Source organism: Lonchura striata, chromosome 6, assembly GCF_046129695.1.
Source record: "Lonchura striata isolate bLonStr1 chromosome 6, bLonStr1.mat, whole genome shotgun sequence".
Lineage (NCBI taxonomy): Eukaryota > Metazoa > Chordata > Aves > Passeriformes > Estrildidae > Lonchura > Lonchura striata.
This window is the reverse complement of record NC_134608.1, coordinates 34,551,220-34,577,208: the sequence shown is the minus strand read 5'-3', so window position 1 is coordinate 34,577,208 and position 25,989 is coordinate 34,551,220. Positions and strand designations below refer to the sequence as shown.

Genomic DNA, 25,989 nt, shown 5'->3' with positions numbered 1-25,989 from the left:
ACCAACACCAAAATTTCACATGTTTATTAGGTCTTGTTTGAAGTCTAACTTGTTTTAAAATTCATAGCTCAAACATCTTGCTCATAGTATCAGATTGGTTTGAAATGAATCTTTATCCTACTGACATTTCAGGGAGAGGTTTTAAATGTGGCTTTGACATTCCAAAACAACCCATATTTTCAGTCAGAATGATGTGATTTTCTACTTTGGAGGTAGTTCATGCCCAAGGTGGGCTACAGAGAGGTGAAAGAAGAAACAGGAGTTAGTCATCAGGGCTGATGTAGTTATTAAAAAGGATTGTGTGAGGTCATTTTTGGGTGCACTTATGTGACCTGGTCTGCTGGCCATTGAAACTGCTTTCATGTCTCCCAAGCTTCAGTTGTTTCTCCCTCCCTCTCTCCTGCCATCTCTCTCTTCCTTACCTTCAGTATTTTTCTCAGTTTCCCCTTTCTCAAGGATTTCTAGGTGTTTATATGTAATAAACATTTTTATACCTATCTGGCAAAAAAGAAAACAGAGATAAAGAGAAATCAAATTTGGTTTATAGTCTTGGTGAGCAAAAAATGGGTCTCAACATAGAACTGGTACTCTGTGGCCTCTGGTGGTGCTTTTAGCCTCAGGAAAGGAATATGAATTATGAAGAAAATGTTTCTGATTGATTTTTTTTCCCCTGCTTTTGGAATACTTTTGCCTTTCTCTGGTGTTTTCTTTAGGTTACAATCTTCAGTTAATTTAAGGTAAAAAATTTCATATATGTTCTGCTATAAAAGAAATATCCTACTGGATAATAAGCAGTAGAGCTGCAGGTACAGTAGCTTGGAGGCAGTGTGAAGTGAGAAACTGCATCTGAAAGAGTTGATGAAACTACCAGCTCAGTGTTGTGCCAGGTAGTTTATTTTGACATGCTTTCCTGGATTTCTTAACTATAAGTGAGGATTTAAAAATCATGCCCTCTATTGGGACAGTTAGGCAGAGGCATATGGCCCATGCCTGAACCCAGCAGCACAGGGGTGAGCACCCACGTGGCTTTGGAACACTTGGCTTCTCTGTGTGCAGGGGGAAGATGAGAACAAAAGAACCCAATTACTTTCTGCCCCTTCACCAAAGCTGTTTTCCAAACAGGCTGTTTCCCTTCTCGGGTGAACTCTTCTTCCTCTAATGTTGCTTTCACTTTTGATTTACTGCCATGGTGGTCTTCACTGAGACAACAAAGCTGAACTTTGGCTCTTCACAGAAGAGTTATATGTTACAACTGTCCTCATTAGTGCAAATAATGGCTGATCCAGACCTGGGAAAATAAAAGCCACGGGCCACCTGCTAGTTATCCTGTTCACTCATTCATGCATTTGGCTGGCTGCAGTATTTTGTTTGACTTTGGGTCATGTTTGCTTTGCTGTGCTTAAAACCTGAGGTAAAGAGATGGATTATGGCACTGACAGTCCAGCTGTAACACCCATTGCTACTAATTGGCAAGCAGCAGGGGATCATCAGAGCATTCTTTAACATCCTCAGTTCTCTATTTTGATCAAAGAAATAAATACAAATGTGTTCCAGGATGGAACCTGTTGATATCCACAGTTTTGAAAACAGAACTTGCAAATGCAAAATCTCAGTAAGGTTAAATTCAAAGGGAAGAATTGCAGAACTAAGCCTTGGCTGTTGCATAGGTCTTGTAAAGTGATTTTTATTTTTAATTACACCTGCCCCTTGATGTACTTCAGTCCACAAAGCTGACAAGTGAAAATCTTTTAGGACATGACCTAATATTTTTAAGGATGTTCCCTTTTTTCTGACTTCAAGGCTAGAAAACTTTTAGAACATTTTTATAACTCTTGTCTTGGGCTGCAGTAATGCTTGTCTTAAGTTCAGTAACCATGTGGAGCAATGCTGTATGATGAGAGTCACCCAGGTGTTAGTTACTTCTGTTCATGCAGAAAAGCAGTATTCCTTACAAATACATGTGAATGTGAAGTTTTTGTGTTTGGTTGTTCTGGAATTTTGGCATGCAGGCATCAAGCATTACTAAAGAGAATAAGGACACTTGCTGAACAAGAGCCTGTGTAAGTGTTGTTACAGGACAACATAGAATAAGAAAGTTATTTTTTTTCTGCTGGAGTAGAAATGAGGGGGAAGGAAAAATGAATGAGTGCAAATTTCCAATTCAAAAGTATTGTTAAATCAAATGTTTTGATGTAATGATTTAGGGGGTTGTATGTAATGGATTGAGGGTTACTTCATACTATTTTCTGTTTCTGTTTTCTGCGTTCAATTCCCATCACTGTAAAACATTGCTTTTTGTACTCATTGAGCTGCTTTATGTGGTAAGATGGCTGGAGCTCTAGCTGCAAATGAATAATTGCATTAGATTGTAAATGAAAAAAACTTGTTCGCATCTGTGGTTTCTCCTAAAAGCAAAAGAAAAATGATTAATTTTCTTTCAAATAATAAAAAAGGACCTGTAAAAACAGGAGAACTCCAGATGCACCATTTGATGTCATTATTTACTTGAATCTATTATTTTCACACAAGTTATGCCCAATTTGCTTTGCAGGAGGGGTTTTCCATTCTGAGAAAAGATTCATAATTACTCAGCTCAGTATTAGATTTTGGCATCAGGAAAAACCCTGATAGATATCCTCCTGCAGTATGGCTGTTAACTCTGCAGTGTAACTATTATAATTATGTGCAAGAGCCTTGCATAGTATTTCTACTCTGTGAACACATATATGCATCTGAAAGCAAAATATTAAAGGAAATTATTTATTATTTTTTAAAAATGCTTTAAGGTGTACCCTTCTGTAAAATTAATAAATCTTTGTTTTACTTGACATATTATTGCAATAGAACCTAGAGACCTAGGTCGTTAGATAGTTCAAGATTTTAAGTATTGTTGGATATTGTACAAGCATGAATTCCATACTTGACAATAGTCAGTGCAAGTGGGCAGTGGGAAAGCTGGGGTAACACAGGTAGTGTGTATGCCAGTCTTAGCCACTGGGGATCAGTAAAGTACTACCCATCCTCTCAGACCTCCATACTTAGAGATGCTTGACAGTTGTTTGTCTTTATTCTGTTCTAGATTGCTGGAACCCTGACCCACACTCACGACCTTCCTTTGCCACTATCCTAGACCATCTTACTGCCATAGAAGAGTCTGGTTTTTTTGAAATGCCCAAAGATTCCTTCCACTCCCTGCAGGAAGACTGGAAACAAGAGATCCAAGAGATGTTTGATCAGCTTAGAGCCAAAGAAAAGGTAAGTAGAGAGTAATGCTCCCTGCTTGTGCTCTCTGGATTGTAATTTCCCCATTCCATAGTTCAAACAGGGATCACTGTTTCGTGCATCCCAGAGCTAATTTTGTCTGTGTTTTGCTGGAGTTTATATTAAGTCCCCAGATCAATGGCAGGTTATGATGCACACAAGGGAAGAATCATGAGAAAAATAAATATCCACATCCTCAGCTGCTATTCTTTCTAATATTGTAGTGAGCTTCCATTATACTCTGTGCAAATTGCTGTGATGAGTTGATTGTTTATTGCATTTGATAACTGTTTCACTATTAGCATCTTAATTGAGAAACCCAATGAAAACTATTAACAGGAGATGTAGGAGGGTAGTTCCAGCTCACATATACTCTAGTTAACATTGTAGCTTTGTTTCTGCTGTGTTTGTGTTTTCAAGGTTTTGAGCACAACCAAAATGCATAGACTAATAAACATGAGTGCTACCAGGGGAAGGGTCCAGTAAAAGCTATAACTGAAGTCCATCTGGGCAAATAGCAGGAAACAAAAATGCTATCAGGAATAACAAGAATGGTGACCAGCAGCCTCGAAGGGGAGATGTGAAAAAACTGAATTTTTCTTCAAGCATGCTTGCAGAAAGCACAGTTTGCTGCATCTAATTTAAGGTCCTTACAGAGACTGTCTTTAGTTGTTGGTAAGAAAAATTGCAGCAGAACCAAAATCACTAGTGTAATAATATATTTATAAGTTCACAGTCTCTTGCCTGAAAGTAAACTCATAATAAGCAGCCATCTTGATATCTTGATCTGGGCTCAGAGGTTGGTTTGGGAAGCAGAGAGAGAAAGAAAAGAAGGCTTTGGGTCAGAGGAAAGAAGTCAGCTTCTACAACAATACTTAAAACATTTCTATGCACCTATTTTAGTAGCTTTTGGGAAAAATAAATTAGCTGATAGGCATTTCCTTGCTACTGTTGTCCCATGGCATATCTGTGTTGGAACAGTTTTTGAAAACCAGAAACTTCAACAGACAAACAGTACGAACTAAACACTAGCTAGTTTAGCTAGTTAGTGCTAGCTAAACAGTACTAACTACACTGCCCTCAGGATGAGTACTGCATTCATCTTTAGCAATGGGAAAATAATTTTATATGCTGTTCACTTATTGAAATCTCCCTGGTGGTGAACCAGGTAACAATGCCGTTATTAAAAACTAAAAATTAAAATCTGTCTGATTATCTATCTGATGTTTAACTTGACTTCAGTTTTTGCCTTCCGCACTGGAATTGGCCATCTGGAGAGAATTATTCAAAGTGCTAAATTCTTTTGTCCTTGTGGTGGGAGGACAGGAGCACAGTGGGATTTTGGGATTTCAAGGACAGTTTCAGTTAGTTTGTTTTGTCAGCAAGGGATAGATTGAAAGGTTTGCCTTATGTGCCATTGCCAGGACCATATCAAGATGGTTTTTGAATATCCCCAAGGAGGGAGACTCCACAACCTCACTGGGTAACCTTTTCTAGTGCTCAGTAATGCAGTATAAAAGTGTTCAGAGAGTGTCCCCCGTGTTGCAATGTTTACCCGTTGCTCTTCTTCTGTTACTGGGCACTGCTGAAGAGAGCTTGACTTTATCTTTTTTCCACCCTTCCCTCGGGTTTTTATTTACACCAGTAAGATACCCCTTCACACAAACCTCCTCTGGGCTAGGATGAACAGTCCCATCTCTCTCAGCCGTTTCTCACATGGCCCTTCATTGGATTCTCTCTGGTATGTCCATGTCTGTCTTGTACTGGAGAGCCTAGAATTTTACACAGGATTTCAGGTGTCGCCTCACAAGTGGTTATGTCTGAATTTTGATACTGGTACGAGGAGCCTTGAATGGCAAGCATTGAAGTCCTTGGGGATTTTTTTTGGCTCTCAGCTGAGCCTTTAACCAGTGGGTGCAAGCCATTGACGCTGTGCCTTCAGAACTGGTAATGCTGGTCTTAACCCAGAGGTCACAAGGTAGCCTTTTGTTTCTGCTTTCTTATCTCCCTGAAGGAGCTGCGCACATGGGAAGAAGAGCTGTCTCGTGCTGCTGTTGAACAGAAGAACCATGAGGAGCTGCTACGAAGGCGGGAACAGGAACTGGCAGAACGCGAGATTGACATTCTGGAAAGGGAGCTCAACATCATCATCCACCAGCTGTGTCAGGAGAAGCCTCGGGTCAAGAAACGCATGGGGAAGTTCAAGAGGAGCCGGCTCAAGTTAAAGGATGGCAATCATATCAGTTTGCCTTCAGGTTGGTGATGTGTTAGGCTGTGCCAGGTGAAATGGGAGCAGCCTGTAGGTTTGATAATGCCTTACTACTGACCTGTATGCATTAGAAAGGATTTTATGTACTTCAGGAAAAACATGCCTCTTTGTGATCAATAAACTAAATTTAATGCTAACATTAACATTGCCCAAAGTTCCAATATGAAGGCCAGAAGTAAATTTGAAACGTAACATGTTTGTTAGCCATTGGCTGTATATGGCTTATTGTGAAAATGTGGTGCAGTTTAACATGTTAATACTCAAAATAATCAATTTTTTAAAGGATGTACATACAAGATGATGGACACTCATGCTTGGGAAGTATTTTACATAATGCTGCAGGAGAAACTATAATCTACTGGATTTTTTTTGGGTAAAAAATTACCAAAAATACATTGATAGCTGTGAGACTAAACCCCTAGATTGCTAGTTCATATGTGAACTCCTATTAGCCTGGAAGTGACTCCTGGAAGAAATGTTAAATTTTGCAAAGTCACTCTTAGGAGTAGTGATGGTGATGTTCAGAAATACTGAATCCTTAGCATTTCTACTGCAGATTCTTTATGGAGTTTTAGATTTGTCAAGAAATCAAATGTCTGGGGTTTGTAAGTCACCTGGTGTTCATCATTACATCAGGGATGATGACTTGCATTATATTCTTTGTTTTCTGGGAGACATTGCCTGTTCAGAAGAGAAATTATGATAAAATGTATATGTTACCTATGCCTTTCTTTAGGTCTGCAAACATCTATTTTTGGTGGTGCTTAAGAAACTGAGAGGTAAGGTGCAAGGATTTTTACAGGGATATAATTTGGCATGTTACTCAAGACAACATCTGTGTGTGTATGTGTTTCGCACATAGACTAAGAAGATAGATTTTCAGGGTATTAAGTGCACATCTTTGTTCTGAATTCTTGTTTACAGCAATTAGCTGTAAAACATAATTTCTACATAGATCCTGTAAGTTGCACTCTTTGAAAGTTGCCATAAATTATTATTTATTTTTTTCTTATATTAAAAAAAGGAGAACTTTAACTGTGACTTTCTGCTTTTTTTTTTTCGTTATGCTAAACAGATTTCCAGCATAAATTCACTGTGCAGGCTTCTCCAACAATGGACAAAAGGAAAAGCTTGATCAGTAGCTGCTCCAGCCCTCCTGCAAGTCCTACCATTATTCCCAGACTCAGGGCCATACAGTGTAAGGAGCTCAATGTACTATTATATTTGGGAAATGTGAAGTCTGTCAGCGTGGTAAGATGCCAAGATTCAGTATCTAGGACAGGACTGTTAAAGAAAGCACCTAAAATATTTGAGTTCTGCCTTGCATGTATACATTTGGAGAGCAAAATGGAGTGTCTTAGTGATGGAGGGGGTATCACCTCCTTTGGAGCTAAAACCACACTTACTCAAGTTTGTGAAATACTGCTGTTTCTGTAGCAAGTGTATTCCTTAGGTGTACAAGTTAATTTAAAAAAATACTAACGTGCAGGGTAGATCTGTAAAACATTGCTGTAGTGTATTAAGTTACTGTTTTAAGGAAATAAAAACAAGAGGACTTTTCGTGCAAATAGTGTTCCCATAATAACACAGAATTAGGCAGACATGCATGTCTTAGAATCAAGAAAGTCAAGTTAACTAATGTATAGTGTTTGTATTGGATATCACAGCACTTGTGTGTTTGGTTTCAAACTGATGGTTCTAAAGAGAAACTGATGATGGAATAAAGTTGGAAAGGCTACCTGTACTTGAAAGGATTGGGGAATGCTTAATTTGGCATTTGGTTGTTAGATTTGTGTTGATAAATGGTCAGAATTATGTGAAAATCACTTTTGTTACTATTCCTGTTCTGGCCTATGTTTTATTCTTTATGTTGCTGTGGAACAAGTTCTTTTAATGTGTGTATCTGTTTTTCCTTCCTGTTTTCCACTGTTCCTTCCACTTGTGAAGTGACACCTGCTGAAAGCAGTAAAACGTGGGGACGAAGCTCAGTCCTTCCAAAGGAGGAAGGAGAGGAAGAAGAGAAGAGAGGCCAGAAGAAAAAGGGACGCACTTGGGGACCAAGCTCACTTTGTCACAAGGAGCTAGGTGCAGGAGAAGAGGGGTAAGAGAGGGCTAGGAGGAAGACTCATTTCCAGGTTCTAAAACCAGTTGTGAGCTGGCTCACAGGATATTTGCCTATCCACTTGCAAAACTCTTTCTGCTTCCAAACTTCTTTCCTGTACCAGAGATGTCAGAGATTCAGAACAGTTTACAAAATTACAATCAGTTCATTTGCCTAGCAACAGATGTTTCACTGTCTGGTATTACATTAGACAGTTATTTGTCAGCTGTCAAACTTCTTAGCTGTGCAAAACTCTGTAGTAGATTTTCTCTGTTGTAAGGCTCAGTTTTCTGTAGTTTCATTGTCTTAAATGCTAGTATATAAAACTATGTGGTAAAGCCAAGCAAATATCTTCTCTTTAGTCTTTTGAAAAGGACATGTACCTTGAGTGAATCAGTCCTGAAAGTGATTTTTGCAGAAATTCAGGTTGTACCTGTTTCTATAGGTTATTGTTCTGTGGCTTCTTTTTTTTTTTTTTTTTTTTTTTTTTCTGTGTGTGTGTCAATTATTTATACCAGGACTCCAATGAATCATTGCTGGAATGCTCCTTTAAACATAGGGCTATTTTGACCTTCTAAAAGATTTGAATGCTTGGTAATTTTTAGTAATATTTGAGTGTTTTCCCCCAGATAAATTCATGGGTTGACTCTTGCCATGTTTTTTAGCAGTGAAAATAAAATAGCTGGTTATAATCTTTGTCTTTGCTATAGTGCGGTCAGGTGTGAAATGCCTGAAAAATTGATGTTTGCATAGTGCATCATTATTGTAGCCCCCTGCAAGAGGACCTGGATCTATTAAAACATGTTCTCTCTCTGAGATACTCAAGACATGTCAGCAGGACAACATGGAGGAAGCTTCTTTTACTGATGCCTATGCTTTACTTATTCTACAAATGAAGGATAGGATAGCATTCTATGGAATTAAAACAGATGTCACACTTTACAATCATTAATTATGCAAAAGGCGAGGAGATCACTGAAGCTGGGAAAAAACCACTTCTATTTTGAAATCACATTCTTAGAATTCTGGGAATAGACCTCTTCTGTTTTCTGTTCATTACTCTACAGTCTGAAGCACTGATTGTTTTTGGGCATAGACAGCTGGAATGGAGTTGCTTGCAAACTGTGGTTGCTCATAAAATTGTCCCGTTCTCTCTACAGCTGAGATGTTCTGTAGTATTCAGAGACTCTCCTAGGGAGACTCGATACGGAGATCGTGTTTTGCAGAGTGTCTGAAACATGAGAGTTTTACTGAGAGGGCAGTATGGCTAACATACAGTGAGCCACTCCTTGCTGAGATCATGCCAGACTGCAGACTTCAATTTAAAGGGAGCAGACTTGCAGTAAATATTAGTGACTCAAAATATAGTTCTTGTGATTTTTTAGTATTTTTAATTTCTTATTTTACACAGGATATGGTAATAAAACTTCATTGAATATTTAAGATAAAGAAAGACTTTTAAGATTGAGTCAAACCATTAACCTAGACTGCCTTGTTCACCAATAAACCATCTCTCCAAGTGCCGCATCCACACACCTTGTGAACATTCCCAGGGATAGTGATTCTTCCACTTTCCTGGATGGCCTATTCTAATGCCCAACCACCCTTTCAGTGAAGAAATTTCTCCTAATACTTAATCTAAACCTCTCCTGTTGCAACTTGAAGCCATTTCTCTTCTCCTATGACTTGTTACTTGGGTGAAGAGGCTGACCCCCACTTGGCTAGACCCTCCTTTCAGGGAGTTGTAGGCTCCTTGAGCTTCCTTTTCTGCAGGGTAAACAATCCCAGCTCTCTCAGCTGTGCTTCAGAAGAGTGACCTTTCCCTTCCCTAGCTCTGTTGACCTTCTCTGAACATGCTCCAGCTCCTCAATGTCTTTCTTGTAGTGAGGGCCCCAGAAATGAACACAGGATTCGAGATGTGTCCTCACTGGCACTGAGTACAGGAGAACAATCACTTTCCTACCATGGTGCCTTTTGCTCTCTTGGCTACCTGGGTGCACTGCTGGCTCATGTTCAACTGCCTATTGACCAGCATCTCCAGATCATTTTCCACCAACCAGCTTTTCAGCCAGTCATCCCCATTGATGGGGATGAGTAGCATTGCGTGGGGTTGTTGTGACTGAAGTGCAGATCCCAACACTTCACCTTCTTGTACCTAATACAGTTGGCCTCAATTCGTCATTGATGCAGCCTGTCCAGATCCCTTTGCAGAGCCTTCTTGCGCTCTAGCAGATCAACTCGGTGTCACTACAAACTGATTGAAGGTGTCCTCAATCCCCTCATCACCCAGATCATTGATAAAGATATTAAACAGGGTGACCTAAACACTGAACCATGGGGTAAAGTGAAGAGCTAAACTTAGGACAGAGAAGTCCAGTTCAAGTATTCCCTATAAAACGCCATTTTGGTAGCAGAAGTGCTGCTGTTACTGCTGCTTATGGGACTTTGTGATCCAAGGAACTTTTATCTTCATAAGTTTTATCACTTTCCATGTATTCTTCACAGGAGATAATTCCAGGTTTATTTGAGAATAGCATTGTGAGAATTGCAGTGACCTATAATTAATATGAAGTAAAAGCAGTCATGAAAAGATGATGCAATGATTATTAATGCTTCACTATCTTTGAGCATAAAGAATATGCCCAGCAGCAGAAGGTTTTTCTACTGAATTGCAGAGACTGGATGAAGCTTTATGTTGGACTAGTTCTGTAGCAGTTCAGTTGTGATCTTACAGTGTATTCTCAAGGATATACTGTGAAGTTTTAATAGTCTTTAAACTTGGCATTGATTGGTCACAGGCTTACTATGTTATGGGTGATGGTCACCCTGCTTTTTGCACAGGTCACTAATTTTACAGAAGGTGACAGTGAATGTAACTTAAAATCCTTTAGCAGTTATATCTTAAAATCTTGAAAGCTAAATAGGGGTGAGCCTGGCAACAGACATTTTTTTATTCACTACAGTATTGTATTAGTGTCTTAACATGGTATTACAGAATGCTATTGAGACACTGGAGATGCCATCTTATGGTTTCAAGGAAGTTTTTTGCAATTTGCTGAGCAAATAAGCCTTGTCATCTCACAATTCCTAAAATGAGGTAGCTTTGCCTTTTTCTACTGAAAAGTCAACAGAAAATTGACTCAGTCATAACACAACCAAGTAAGTAACAACCTGCTAGTTAATGAATCTAAATAGATTACAGGTAAGAAGTCTTTCGGTTCCTGAGTTGTTATGTTGGTGATTGAACTGTAGCTTTAGTGCTAGTGCTTTCAAATAATTTCATTCCTGAAGGAATCATTCTTTCCTTAGGGCAACAGCAGACAATACTGCTCTATTAGGAACATTCTCTAAGTCAGCATGTTTTGAATTGTTTTCAGATGCACATCACAGTCTAATTAAAATTATGTGCAGCAATCTTCTGAACAGGTCTTTGAGGTCTGCTTGTGATTTGAGGGGAAAAGAGAAGGAGCAAAATATAAAAGGAAGGATGAAAATTTTATAACCTTAATGCCAATGTATGAGACCTTGAAATTATTCTGGTAGGTATTTATCTTCCTGTAAAGACTGAACTGCACTTTGACGGTACAAAAAAAACCTTCAGTTTGTTCTTTGCAAGGGAAGAGTGCTCTGAGAAGTCAAAAAGAAGCAAACTGAGTTGAATCTGTGTTTTCCCAGCTCTGTGGAAATTTCACCTTCCTCACTAGTTCTCTACTCATATTATAAGAGCTAAGAGATTCAGTCTTGGGGATGTTCACACTGCTAACATGGTTCATTTTCACTCATCGGCTTTCCCTTAATATGCATCCCTGTTTATAGTATGTATCCTAGGTACACCTGGGTAATTCAGATCCAACATACATTACTTGGTGTGTTGTGTTACACAGCTGAGTTATACAGCTGTGGAGGGAGTAAATCACAACAGACCCACACACTGAATGGCACGTGTGTTATAAAACCTTGTGGTTGTCTGTCTTGACAAATAGGGTTCAGTGTTGTGCTGTCTGGATTTGAGATCACAGCAGGGTCCTGCATATGCCGGAATGGTTAATGAGGATGGACTTGCAATGCCGTTCAGGACTGCACAGGATACTTTTAGTGTAATGTCTATGCCACAATCATCAACCAACTGATCATGTGCTGGATCAAGTTTAGGTCCTGTGGCCTTGCTATTGCTGCAGTATAGTTTGGTGACAAGTACAGCAACTCAGTTGGGTAGAGAGCAGAGGAAAATCTCATACCAAGGCAAAAAAATAACCCAGCATAATAAATTTTTGAAGTCCTAGAATGGAAGCTGTCTTAGAAATGCAGAATAATTCTGGTGGAAAATAAGACTAGTGAGCAGTAACTTACATATGGTTGTATTTCTTTTTCTCTTTAAGGGAATGATGGTAGTGAATTATGTGGCTTACTAAAAAACAATGCAAGTTAGTAACAGAGTTGGAAGTGATCTAATCTCCAAGTTTTCTGTTCTTTCAATAACAAGTCGATGATTTTGTATGTCCAGTTGAGATCATTCAGACTATCTGCAGATATTTTTATTCCTTCCATGTAATTTCTGCCTATCCTAAGTGTGTGTGGCTTTTGACCAACACTGTGATGTTTCATGTTGGACTTTGTGGAGAAAGGCACAAAAAATTTTTGAGTTCAGACTATGTTGATAAATGAATAACAAAACTTTGAGTATTGATATACCAGAAAGTTGTGCTGCTAACCAAAGTTGTTGACATGTCTGATGTCATTAAAGTAGTGCAGGATAATGATAATGAAAACCTATGAACAGAGATCACTAATAAGTTCAGGAGCCTGGTAACATATGTTTAGACACAGGCCAAAGTAGGGATTTGGGTTTGGGTTCTTCTCTTGGGCTATTTTTGCTTTTAAGTAAAAGAAACAGTGACATGGTTTATAAGTTTAGTTGCCTTTTCCCCCATAATTTAGAACTTGTGCTTTTAACTGTACTTCAATACCATGTTTTCTTTATAAGAAAAATATTGAGGTTCATGACACAGAGACATGGCTTTGCTGTTACAGTGACTTTAGCTTATTATATTTGTTCTAGTGAGTGATATTTGAATTCATTGTTCATTTGTGTTTCACATGAAAACATTTTTGGGGGTATTTTTCTCTCACCTTGCAGAGCAATTTATTTTTTACTTGCCATGGTAAGACTGATTGCAAAAAGGAATCAAGATTGTAAAAGATTATGCCTTGATTTAAAAAGAAAATGTTTCATCTGATTTTTGTAGTGCTGCCTCCTATTATTCTGCATTTATATCTAGTTAGTTATCAGCAGAGGCCTTTTGACTGCCACAGTGTAACAAATGAGGAAAAGACTTTTTTTAAGTGCTGTAAAGATGTCACAAAATGTCTTGCTGTGGGAGGATTTCAAATCTGTGTAGCTGAGATGGATACAAGCATATCCTAAGTAAACCAATAGAGGATATATAAGGGATGGGGAGAATGGAAACTGTGAGCATAGTACATTTTCTCACATCCTTCTACTCTTTTCAGTCTGAAAGCTCTGGTAGAAGGATGCAAGCAGTGGTCATCCAGTGCACCAAATCTTGGGAAGATCCAGAGAACTGCACCTGCTTTTCCAGGATTCACCAGCTTAGCAGAGATGGGTAAAGGAATTCCCTGAACTTGGTACTCTCATCTCCACTTCTATTCAGATTCCAATGAATCTCTTTCCTGACCTTCACCTGGTACCTTACAGCAATGTTTTAATTTTGTTTGGTATCTGTTTTTCTTTTGTTCTTTGTCAACTATCCACTTTCTCCTTCTGGATTTTCTTCTTGTTCACCTCACTGCTTGTGCTTCTCCTTCTGTCAAGCTAAGAAGCTTCTGTTAATTCTCCTGTAGCTCCATGCTGTCTCTCAGCTCCTTTTCTGAATAATGATATTTACATGTGCAGCATGCTTACACCTTCACTTGCAAGGAGCAATCCTTAAAATTTTTCTACCTTTTGCTCCTCAATCACAAACACATACATTTACTCTAGAAGTTACTGAGGTGTAGGTTGCCTTTGAAATGCTGTTCTGCAATTAATCCCAAGTGGATGAATGCTTCACTGATTTTTTTCACTTTGATAGTGTTTCCAGTTACTTCTCTCAGCTTGTCTTCTTTGGAAACAATATACTGTATCTGGGAGTTGATAAATGATGATTGTGAGGAGAACAGTTGCATCTTCTGAGGAGAAGCTTATTTTAAAGTACATTTTGAGACAATGAAATTTGCCAGAGAAAATGTTACATTGAAAATGTTACAAAGTCTGTTTTAATTTGCTTTCCAGATGATGAGGACAGCGAATGTTTTAATGGAGAGGGCAAAGTGCACCCTTCACCTGTGCACAATCAGTCATACCTCTGCATCCCATTTCAGAAGAATGAAGAATGGGATGGCCCTTCTAGTGATGCCAATGAGGAGTCCACCCCTGTAAACTCTGCTACCAGTACCCCACAGCTGACACCCACTAACAGCCTCAAACGTAGCGGCTCCCACCACAAACGATGTGAGGTTGCATTGCTTGGCTGTGGAGCAGTGCTGGCTGCTGCAGGCTTGGGTTTTGATCTGTTAGAAGCAGGGAAGTGTCAGCTGCTGATTGAGGAAGAGCCAGAGATGCCCAAGGAAGAGAAGAAGAAGCGTGACAGCATTTTTCAGCGAGCTGGCCGCCCACGCAGGAGCACTAGTCCACCTTCCCGGAAGATCTTCAAGAAGGATGATCCCCTGTTGTTGCTAGGCGAGCCATCCACATCCCTCACCCTTCTTTCCCTGTCTTCTATTTCCGAATGTAATTCCACCCGGTCCCTGCTGCGCTCGGACAGTGATGAGATTGTGGTTTATGAGATGCCTGTCAGCCCAGTGACAGTCAAGGCTCCCTTGCCAGCCATTACAAACCCCCTGGTCAATGTCCAGATTGAGAGGTTCAAACAAGACCCCAACCAGTCCCTGACCCCCACACATGTGACTGTCTCTTCCCACACCCAGCAAAGCGGACACAGGCGCACACCTTCTGATGGAGCCATCAAAGGGAGTGGACTGGTTGTCAATGGGTGCCCAACCAGTGGATGCCCTTCCAGTACCTGTTTAACTGGAGCACTGGGAGCAGGTAAGTTTTCAGCCATCTTCCTTTTCCTCTTCAGAATAAAGACAGAAGCAGTATAATTACTTGTTGCTTATACATTTGTTGAGATGACCAGCCCACAAGAGTTGCTTGTGGAGGCTATCTTAAAACAAATAGCTAACAGAAGAATGCAGTAATCATTTTGGTTCCAGCATCTTCAGATTGCCATAATCTTGAAGATACAGAGTTTGTAGATTCTGGATGAAGGCTTTCTGCTTTAAATATGTTTTTGCAGTGTATTTACAAGAAACTAAGATCTGTAGGAACCGCTTAGCAGTGACATCTAACATGTTTCTTCCCTCTTCTCTCACACTGTCTGTTTTGGATAGGTGTGTTAAAAACACCTAGTCCAAGCAGAGATCCCAGTGAGGTCCCTCGCCTGCCAGACCCCAATCTTGTTTTTCCTCCAACCCCGAGACGATGGAATGCACAGCAGGATCCCACACTGGAAAGACCCAAGACACTGGAGTTCCTACCCCGGCCACGTCCTGCAGCCAGTCGGCAGCGCCTTGATCCCTGGTGGTTTGTGTCACCCAGCAATGCCAAGGGTGAATCTTCTGCCAACAGTTCAAGTACTGATACTCCAAGCAATCTGGACTCTTGTTTTGCTAGTAGCAGCAGCACTGTAGAAGAGAGACCTGGACTGCCTGCACTGCTTCCTTTCCAGGTGGGTCCTCCTGCAGAAGAGCGGACACTGTTGGACATGGATGCTGAGGGGCAGAGCCAGGACAGCACCATTCCGCTATGCAGAAGTGAACTTAACACACACAAAGCTGCAGCATATGAACTCAAGCAAGAATACTGGTCTTAATATGAAACCACTGGGGGCAGTGAGCCCCTCTAAATTCAATCCTTTTTGCACTGAGAATGCACTTTGAAAACAGATGAAATGGAGGGATGCTACAGAGATCATATGGTGCTGCCTCTGCTGAAGATGTGTTGTCAGTTGCCTGATTTCTTGTCTGCATTTGGGTGAAACTTGGCAACTCTGAGCTGCTGACTTTTGCTGTGGGGTTTTCCTGTAGTCTTCCCTGCCCTCTTATTGCAGTTTGAATCTGCAATGAGCTAAAATTATCATATCAAAGTCTTTTGTTACTGACCTTGTAGGATTTGGCACTTGGCAGTAAGTATATTGGTATCCTGGCTATCCTGGTATTAATCAGTATTTTCAAATAATATTCAAATATTACACTACAGCAGACATCATTGTTTGATGTTTTGCCAAGGAATCCAGCACAGAAACATATACATATCTGGAGACTACCTTCTCTGAAATGCATTCAGATTGTTAGACAGGCCTGGGAATCATCATACCCCCACTGAAATTGCAGAAGTAGCTATCTTGTTTGTCCTCTTTTGCTCATGCGATAGTGCAAGGTGGAACAGACGGCAGGGGAAGGGCACGGTGTCTCCACTGGTGGAGGTCTTTGAGAGCAGGAGAACCAGACTGTTGGAAACAAGTAGGTGTAGTTGGTGCTGGCTTCAGGGTAGGTTGGATGAATTTCACTGATCTCCTGAGGTCCATCTCAGCCCTATTTATTTTATGACCCTATGCTTTCAAGATGAAGGCTTATAGTATAGCTCTTTAGCTTGGGTATTTTTTTTTCAGACTTACATTCCATCAGTCTCTTTTCTTCCTACCCTGTTTCTCAGGCTCATAGTCAAGTTGCCTCAGCTTTGGGAAGAGAGTTAGCAGAAACTTTCTTTAAAGATGTGTTGGCTTGCAGAAGGAAGTAAGTTATGTGTTTCCAAATCTTTTTCTTTCTATTTTTTTTCTCCTTTCTTACGCCTTTCAGGAGTGACCCATGAAACTCAAGACTGTTCTTATGCACACTGGTACTTATTTAAGTCTGTTTTGAAAATGAGGCTTGTTAGTAGTTGGATTGAGCAAACAGGAATCAGAACATCTGGATTCTGTTTTGTTTTGTCACTGACTCACTGTGTGACCCTGGGCAAATAATGTAACCTCTGTGCCTGAATTTCCCCATCTGTAAATAATAGGAATAATACCTACCTCACAAGGGGAGGGGTTGGGACATATATAATAGGTATAAAGTCCTTTGAGATCTTTGAGTGAGAGGCACTATAGATATGTAGAATTTTAATCATGTTCAAATACGTAAAACACTCCTAGATCTGGAGCAAGAACAGACTCCTGTCTGGAAGGAGGAAGTCACACAAATAGGGTGTGCCTATGCTCAGAGTTTTCTGTATAAAGACTTAAAAGTGTGTCTGTGCCACTGCAGGTATATTCTACTGGCTGTAATGAGAGCTTCAATCTTCCCCAGGTTTGGCATTATATATAAGGGTTGTGGCCTTTATGTGAGTGTAATAGGGTAGTCTGCTTTATTGCAGGGTACAGCATGTCTGTTCACTGTTTTTGTACAGATCTATGCTTGTTTTGCTAATCTGCTGATATTTGGTTGCAAATAAGTCATTTGATAGTGCTGCCAATGCAGTACTCAGCCTGTTGGGGCAGCCCAGCCTTGCTGTGAAGGCAGTAGGGCCGAATACTTCCTGCAGCTGTCAGCACAGTGAACTTGTGTGTTTAGATGTTTGTAACCTGATTTTACAAACCAGCATGTTTGTGGAGGAACTGTATGTAAGGCTTTTTAGTTCTGCGTGAGGACTGAAACCAGCATGTTCCCATTAATCAAGTGCACCTTTTTTTTCAAGCAATTACAATATGTTTTGTTTTGAAAGGTCACATATTTCTCGTTTATCCCATTCTATGGAAAATGCTTAATGGCAGAATTACTTTCTGCTGCCCTCCCTATTAAATGCTCCAGAGCTAGCCTTAATGGTGCTACACTAGATGTTGAAGCTGGAGAGCCTGTTGACTCTTTAGACAAGGTATTATGATAAGGCAAGATGGGATTCAGATACATGAAGAAAACATTTCTGACTATTTTGGCATTATTGGTTTCTTAAGCATCCTTTTGCTTTCCATTTCTGAAAACTCAGTTTGTGAACCAGACACTATCAAAAAGGCAAAACTCATCCAACAGATTGCTAATTTTGATTGTGCTATAAATCAACTTTAATGTAATCTCACTAAGAGGCTGTGTCAGAGGGATTTAAAGGAGGAGATGAAAAGAATTTATTTTTCGTAGTTTTCCTTATAATTTTAAAAAGTCTGGAACAAAACTGGATCAGCTGTTCTGAAATGTTACATTTTCTATCCAAAAGGTATAATTATAAATGTCATAGGGAGTATCATCTGCTCTATTCCAGGTATCAGCTGGAATAGCTCCATTTGAACAGAAATCTTTCAAATCCATTTACTTACATGAAATGGGAGGACACCTTTCTAGGTCACACCATATAACTGATATAACTCAGCCTGCTAACTTTGTAATATCTGGCCAGTTGATTTCACCAAGTGAACTTGTAAGGTTTCTGTCAAATTCCCAGGAAAGACAAATGTAAAGGCAAGTTGTTCAGTCACCTCTTTTACTTAGGAAAGTTGAGGATGAAGAATTAACCCCACTTGCCCCTCTCCCCCTTTTATAAAATCACTTGGTGAAGGTGGTGTGTAGCTGAACTTTGAGAAGTACTTTGCTCCAGGGAGTATCTTCCCTAATGCCAAGTAGACATTGCTACATCAAAAAACTTGGTAGGACAGGTGACAAGAGTCAAGGATCCAGGTCAGGGTTACCAAACTAGATACTGTTATTACAAAGCTGCCAGACAGACTAGTTAGAAGCATATTGGTTGGTATGTGTTTGTTTTGTGTATTTTATTTTTTTTAACCTTTCTTCGATGCAATTATCGTCATTGAATCTAGCATGTGAATTAACCTGAGGAAGTCTTTGAGCATCCACCCATAACTGTCTTCCAGAGGCCAACCTGAGGTATCAGGCAAGAGGAGTCAGTTGTGGAAACAAGGCTCCTGGCTTCAGTAGGTGGTGGGATATTCTCTGGCAGGCAGAGAGAGGGCTCTCAAGAGTCAGGTATTTTACCTTATGCATTCTAAAAGTTTTTGCAGCCAGTGTCCTAAGGCCCAGAGACTGTGTGCATGTTTAAGCTGGGTCAAAACCTCTCTCTATGTCCATCTGTCCCATCCTGGCTTGAATTCTCTGCTTTCTTAATCTGTTGGGGTTTTTTCTTCCCAGTTGTGGGAGCTGAGGTGCTCCAAATCTCCAAAGTGGTTGACTCTAGTCCAGTAGACAGTGAGGAGTTATGAGCCTGCCAGTTCAGAAATCTTTTTTTTCCTACTGGTTGCTAGTATTTCCATTTGTCAGGGAAACAAAAATGTCAGAATATTGGTCATTGACCTACCTTTATAGTAGTATTCTTGAAGAAGATGGTGAAAATCTAAAAAAAACAAAAAAAAAAATTTAATAAATATATTGTTTCATAAATGTCTGAATAAGTTGCACTTTTGTCTGAGAAAATGAGAAAAAAAACATGAAAGTTACTGAGCGGTCTAAAACAATGACAAAAGAATGGAAAAAATAGGTTTAAATACAAGCCTTACAAACAGGAAGAGGCAGTTTTTAAACTGAATAGTAATAATGAGATTGTCGCTGATAAAAAAGTTTGTGGTTTAGAAATATATTTGTATTTTTGTTTAGTCAGCTGGCAGTGTGTTTCACTAATTTATGTAATTGATGTGCTCACTTAGGAAATAGAAAGAAGCCCTTCAAAGTATGCTATCCTTGTAGCCTGTTTAGTTTTACTGTAATTGGAATATAATATAGGTATTGGGGAAAAGGCAACCAGTGCAAAAAAGGACAAAATTTTTTATACATTTCTACTGGTTTCATAGAAATTGAGTGTGGGACAAGTAGAGAGAAGAACGCTTTTGTGTCAAAACTAAGGTGATTAGATAGTTGCAGATTCTTTCCTAATACTGTTGCTTCTTACAGACTGCACAGTGGTCTGTTTTACCAGCAAGTAGGTCTTAATCTTCTCTCAGTCATTTTCAGAGGTACAAATGTAACTTTTAATACACATTTCCCCTCCAGTTTATTATTGCAATGGGTTGATATTCAGTATGGGGCAGAGAACCTTGGTGAAAATACTCTTTTTGTAGTAGTTTTCTAACAAAACGAGTATTTTTAAAGTGATTTTTTTTGTTATTGATGGGGAAAGACCTGTTCTGGTTTGGCATGGTTTTATGATGAAATATTTTTCTGTACCTCTAGGAATGCCTCCCACTTCATAGCATGCTGTTATCTTAAGACATTGTGGATAATACTGCATAGAGATGTTACTTCGATATGTCACAAAACTGGATACCTCTCATTCTGTTGAAGGTGAGGCAGTAATGGTCAAGTAAAGAAAGGTCTTTGCCTTTGGAGTGTTTTGTTAAATAAAACATGACGGGAAATCCTCGACCTTGAGTCACCTTTCTATCTTGAGATTAATTTTTATTTGAAACCTAATTAATCTCTGTGGGATTAATATGGAATTGAACCTACTCCTACATCCCAAAATTCAGTGATAGCCTGTTATTTTTGCAAGTAATTTTAAGCTAATGTAAATAGATTTATTTCTTTATGTTTTTTTGAAATGTTTTTCTTTGGAAAACATTTTTCTTGATTTCTAACCTTTTCCATGTGTTTTGGAGAGACTCTCAAGAACTCTTACCACCTCTATGGTGAATAAGAAGGGTTATATCTTGCAGTGTGATTTAAGTTCTCCTTTTGGCTTTTTTTTTTTTTTTTTTTTTGTATGAAAAAGACATTTACATTTGGAAAGATTTCTGATCCTTACCCTGTTACTGAAGAACAGTTTGTATGTTTAGAAACACAGAAAAACAGTTTCTATGTTTAGAAACATAGAAAAACAGCTTCCATGTTTAGAACTCATTTCAGACTACATTTTGGGTAAAACTGGACATTAAAAGTGAGGGGATAGACGTGTTAAAACATATTTGCAAACAAGCAATAAATATGGCAAATACAAGGACCAATGTATACTGTCACAGAGCATAACTTTCAGACTTCATGAGTCTTTGGTTGATGGTATACTTAAGGTATCTATAGGAAAAAACACCTTCTTAAGTTTTTTCTTAAGTTTACTGTTTTAATACTAGAATACAGTGGTTTGCACAGCCAGTTAATATGGTAGCTAGCCAGACAGAAAGGATCTTTAACCAAATTTGCTTTTTTTTCCTCTCTTATTTTCAATCCAGTTTTTGGGTTAAATTTTACTTTTTGTCTTTTTTTGGTGTTTAACCGTCAATGCAGTCTTAAGAAGAACCTATTGTTATTAACCTCCCTTTCACAGTTTCATGAGACATTATGGACATGAATCTGTGGGTTATTCTGGTGCACCCCCTATTGAATGCATTAGTAGCAAGTCATGCTGCACTTAAAATGTGCATTTGCTTTTGGTTTTTCCCATGCTTGGCTTTTTTTTTAACAGTTTTGCCACTGGTCAGAGATGAACACAACTTCTGAAATTACCTACATAAACTTTTTTTTTACATGACAATAGTGACAGTAGTCACTCTCAGGCTAGGAGGTATGTGCTTGATTAACAAGTAACTTGCCACTGGTTACTGGGTAGTGGGTCTGATGTAGATACTGGAATTATTATTGTTCCTTTTTAACAAGGACCTTCCATTATTTGCAACTGGAAACTCTTCAGCACTTCCTCAATGTTTGTATACAAGAAATATATTTTAGCTCCTTTTGTACATGAGTGAGAAATCTTCCTTTTTCTAATCAGGAACATAATTTTCCTACTGTGAATGGCTTCTTGAGCTCTGTGGTTTTGTTTGTTAATTTTCTGTTTGGGGATATTGTTTATTTTGGGTTTGGTTTTTAAACCTCTCAAATATATATATATATATATATATATATGTTTGTGTGTGTTAAGTGCATCCTGTATGCCGAGGTGCCTTCCATCTCACATATCTCCTTGCTGGGGCCTGAGGTTGGTTTTTTGGAGGTACCTCCTAGTTGTAGCTTTCAGTACTTTCAGGCCAGATACTATCACTGGAAACATTTTGTACCCTACCATTTACACTCCTGTGTTGAGCCACACACTATCACTGCCTCTCCCTATTTCTCCATTAGGGTTTTGGCTCCCTCCCATCTTTGTTGTTTATTTATTCTTGTTGCCATAGTAACAAGTATAAGGCAGAAAACCATACACATTTCAGATGTGCTTTGACCTAAAAGATTTCCATACTAAAAGCATCAGATACAATTGGGTGAAGTGGAAGTGGAGGTTGGCAGGAAATAACACAGTAAATAACACAGGGATACTGGCTACTTGGTACACTGTTGGCATCGCTGTTAAGTTGGATCCTAAAGAAGAATTTGAGGAATGTACAGTTACTTAATTTGATAGAATGATTTGGGTTGGAAGGGACCTTAAAGGTCATCTAGTTCCAATCCCCCTGCTATGGGCAGGGACACTTTCCACTAGATTAGGTTACTTAAAGCCCCATCCAACTTACCCAGTGTCTGGTTGGTTTGTTTTGTTTTATCCTGAACTACCTCATTTGTAGAGATAGAACAGGCAGAAAGTCTAAGTTTTGGTAAGAATTGCTCTAAGTGTGCAGTTAAGGTTGGAATGAGATGGGAAGGCAGAGGCAAACTTGTATTTGGCTCTTTGACATACAAATTCCTGATGGAAAAGTAAAACCAGCTATTCAGTTGATTAAGTTAAGATTATACTTGCTTTAGATATTTATGTCTCCAAAATAAACAATGAAGACAAAGTGGGGCATTTTTCATGATAGTTTCTATTTTGTGGAATAGTTGATTGTCCAGAGACAAAAAGAGATTTCATATTGGCCACTACTGCTTTTAGAAGTGATAGGTTTTTTTTTCAAAACAGATTTTATCTTTAATAACTTAATGTGCTCTTAAAGTGGAGCTGTACATGATCCTGATAGTTTTCCTGTATTTGCAGTATTGTTTTCCTAGTGTATCAGCTCCTAATACAGTCCTTACTGTATCTGAATGCTAATAATGTGCAGGCAGCCCAATAGAACTAATATTAAGGAACTGTGACATATTTTTAGTGTGCAGTGGATTTATTAACCCAGCTTTAAGTGGGTTACTGTTAGGCCTGTTGCTGATGGATCAGATGGATGCACGGCTAGAAAAAGGGAGCTTATAACAAATCTGCAGGAGCAATGCCAATGTTGTATTTGCTTAAAATAAGCAATTTGAAAAATAAGCATGGAGGGAGGCAGGGGGAAGGCCATTCATTAATCAGAAATACATCTATATGTCCATGCTCAAACTTTAGTTGCCAGGATAGCTAGTGAGAATCTACATTGTGTTCAATGTGGCTGAAACCTCAACATTAAGACAAGAATAATTTATTTTATATATGCTATTTCAGACTGATTAACACTATCTCCCATTCTACCTTGATTGTTTCGATTCAGCTTTTTCTCCAAAACAGATGTTGAGGTTGGATAAAACTGGCCTTTTTGTCTTGGGGAGACATATAGGTCTGAGAAAGAAGAAACATGGCTTTAGCAATGTCCTGATCTTTTGTGTTTTGTGATCTTGTCTGGGGAGGTTATAATGGTGCAGGTGGACATGCTGGTGTTGTTTCAAGCTTCATTAATAAGAATGCCACTAGCAGCAATTAAGTTACAGAATAAACCTGGCCTCTTATTACTGTTTCGGATAGCTAAGTTGCACACTGAGCTTTCTGAGTCTAACTATATCTGGAGGTGAACAGAACTTTTTCCTTAAATTCTGCTGGAATTTGTGAATGTGGCCACTTCTCAACTTGGGCAATTTGTTTTCTCCCAAGCCCAGTCAATGTCACAAAATCGGTTGTCACCCTCAACTTATTGCCCAGATACTCATAGGAGGTTTGTTCTTTTGTCTTGCATGCTTTAGTGAGCAGCTCTTACAATGTCAATGGGGTTAGCATTTGTATCTGAGCAGAGCAGCTAATATCTCTGAGCTGACTTTTCACACTGCATCTCAAGCTCCATCAGTTCTGCCATTGCTCTATTTTCAAGGTTATCTTGACAACTGTAATATCCAGCCTATAAAGAATACAGCCACGGGGAGGAAAAAAAATAGGTAAAATAGAAAGCATACGTAGGAGTGTTTGCCAGTTGAACTGGTTGAATTTGGTCAGTGCTCTTGGCAGAGAGTAGGATCCATTCTTTTGCAACATAGATCTCTTTGGGGGATGGCTTGGTTTGAGCTGCAGATTTTACCTAGATTCATGTAAAATTCTCGGACATTGGTGCTCGTCATGTTTGGCAATTATAAGACGATACCACATAAACCCAAGAGCATCTAGTAAAAACAGCTTGTATTTAAGGTAATTAACTTTCAAGTTAAAAGGGAAGAGGCATCAATTCAGAAAGCTCTTCATCACATTCTTAAATATCACTGAAATAAGTGGAATGTATTTGTGGGTCAAAATGCACATGACCCCAGCTGAGCAAAGGTCTTTTATTCTGAATTGGGGGATTGTTGTGTAGAGACTGAGGGTGAAGGATCAGGTCCTTACCTTGATTGTCAGACTAAGAAGTTAGTTAAACTGAGGAAAAAGTTCCTCAACAAGTCCTTGGGTTTGATTGCTGACTCTTGTGGCCTTTCCATGGCTGCACATGCCATGTGTATTTGACTGCTACTTCTAACCGTAAGCAGGGTAACTTTGAGAATGTTTTCTGACATGGGGTGAAGAACTTCTGCATTAGCAGATTGCTAGCTGTAAAGGGGCAGTAAGTGGTGATTGGAGGCTGTGTGTGCAAATGGCAGTTTAACCTGAGGTCTATTCTCAAGTGTTTCTTCTCATTTTACAAATGCATCCCTCAAAGCTGGTGGACAGACCTGACAAGTTCAGCAGTGAACAACATCCACCACTTTTACTAGAGTTCTAGGATTCTGTCTGTCAGCTGTCAGCACAGCACACTGTGCTGCTGTATTTAATTTCTTTGTCATAAATTCAGAACAAGCTGGAAATATCTATGATATTTTGCCTGACTTATGTTGAGAGATTTATATGGAGTGAGCAGCCAACAGTGGTGGAAAAATCAGGGAAAATACCTGTGCTTTTAACAATGTCTCTCCTGTGGCTTTGAAAGTCCAAGAATTTCTCAGCCAGAGAATGTATTTCCTCCTTCTTTTTATAAGCTACTTATTTCTTTTGCCTTATTAATTGTGGATCTGTTCCTGCTTCTATTTCTAGCCAGATGCAAAAATTGGTGACCTGACTTTCCTAGGTGCAGTGTTGTAAATCTGAATAACCAGGTGAGTAGATTTCTCTAGTGTAAGATCATGCCCTCATGTCTGATGCTTTGAGATATGGAATAGTTCCTGCTTGTGTTGAAATCACTTTGTGAAGGGTGTTGGGTACTTCATAAGGAACTCCAAACTCTGTAGGACTGGGATTCATCTTTCAGCTCAAGTATTTCAGTCTGGTTTTGGAGACCTCTGTATGTCTTCCATTTATGGTGTTCAAAAGTCTGTTGCTATGGAAGTAGCACCTGAAGGTATGTTTTGCCTGAAGAACCTGCAATGAAGCAGTTACATTACCAAATGGCAATGTACCCCAGAATTGAATAAAATAACAGAGGCCACCAAGTTTTTCTTGTTTGTGTGATGAAATGTTGTCAAATTAAGTGATTTGTTGGAGCCTTCCTTTAACTTCTGTACAGCAGTAAGCTTAGAGGAAAAGAAAATTGCATTATTTTTAAAAAAGCTTTATTTGTGACCCGGGCTTGTTGCCTCTGACCCTCTTGGGCTTAAATGGTTGAATTATATTAATGTCCAGTTTGTTTCACTGTAGGTAACACATCAACTGAATACTCTTGTGCATAATCTACTGTATCTTTCCTCTGTTCTGTGTCAATGTATTATGTGTATTTGGATTACAGTTCTTTTTGCATTAAATTATTTTATGTTATAGAACAATATTTAAGTGAAGCAAAGAGCTAATGGAAGTTGTTGACGTTTTGGGATTTCTTTTCTCTTTGCTCTTTTTTTGGATGTACTGTAAATTGTAAACCAAGGATGCCAAGCAGGCTTGGTTCAATGGCTAAAATTATTGTATTACAGTGTAATGCTGATCTAGGCCTTGTCTCAACACTAGAGCACACAGACTTGAATAAAACTGTTATAAAAGCAATTGTGTTCAGGCCTTGAGTTCTTGGGTTTGTGCCCCAAATAATTTCAAGCAGGTATTTAGAAAAACAGTGGCATTACCTTGCTATGAAGATTTCAGAATTTTTCCCAGTAAAAGTGGTTTCTTTTTCTTTACTAGGTACCTCAGTCCTGATCACCTATTCAA

The 25,989-nt window shown here is 39.1% G+C and overlaps 1 protein-coding gene across 1 annotated transcript in view; it reads left to right on the top strand.

Moving 5' to 3' along the window:
• The window catches only part of MAP3K9 (mitogen-activated protein kinase kinase kinase 9), a 60,326-nt gene extending 34,499 nt beyond the window's left edge, over positions 1-25,827 (top strand). Inside the window, exons 5-11 of the mRNA XM_031505007.2 lie at positions 3,080-3,255; positions 5,276-5,516; positions 6,606-6,728; positions 7,478-7,631; positions 13,143-13,255; positions 13,924-14,739; positions 15,084-25,827. Coding sequence (XP_031360867.2) covers positions 3,080-3,255; positions 5,276-5,516; positions 6,606-6,728; positions 7,478-7,631; positions 13,143-13,255; positions 13,924-14,739; positions 15,084-15,565 — 2,105 coding nt within the window. The 3' untranslated portion in view covers positions 15,566-25,827. The remainder of the gene's footprint in view (positions 1-3,079; positions 3,256-5,275; positions 5,517-6,605; positions 6,729-7,477; positions 7,632-13,142; positions 13,256-13,923; positions 14,740-15,083) is intronic.
• The last annotated feature ends 162 nt before the right edge of the window (positions 25,828-25,989 follow it).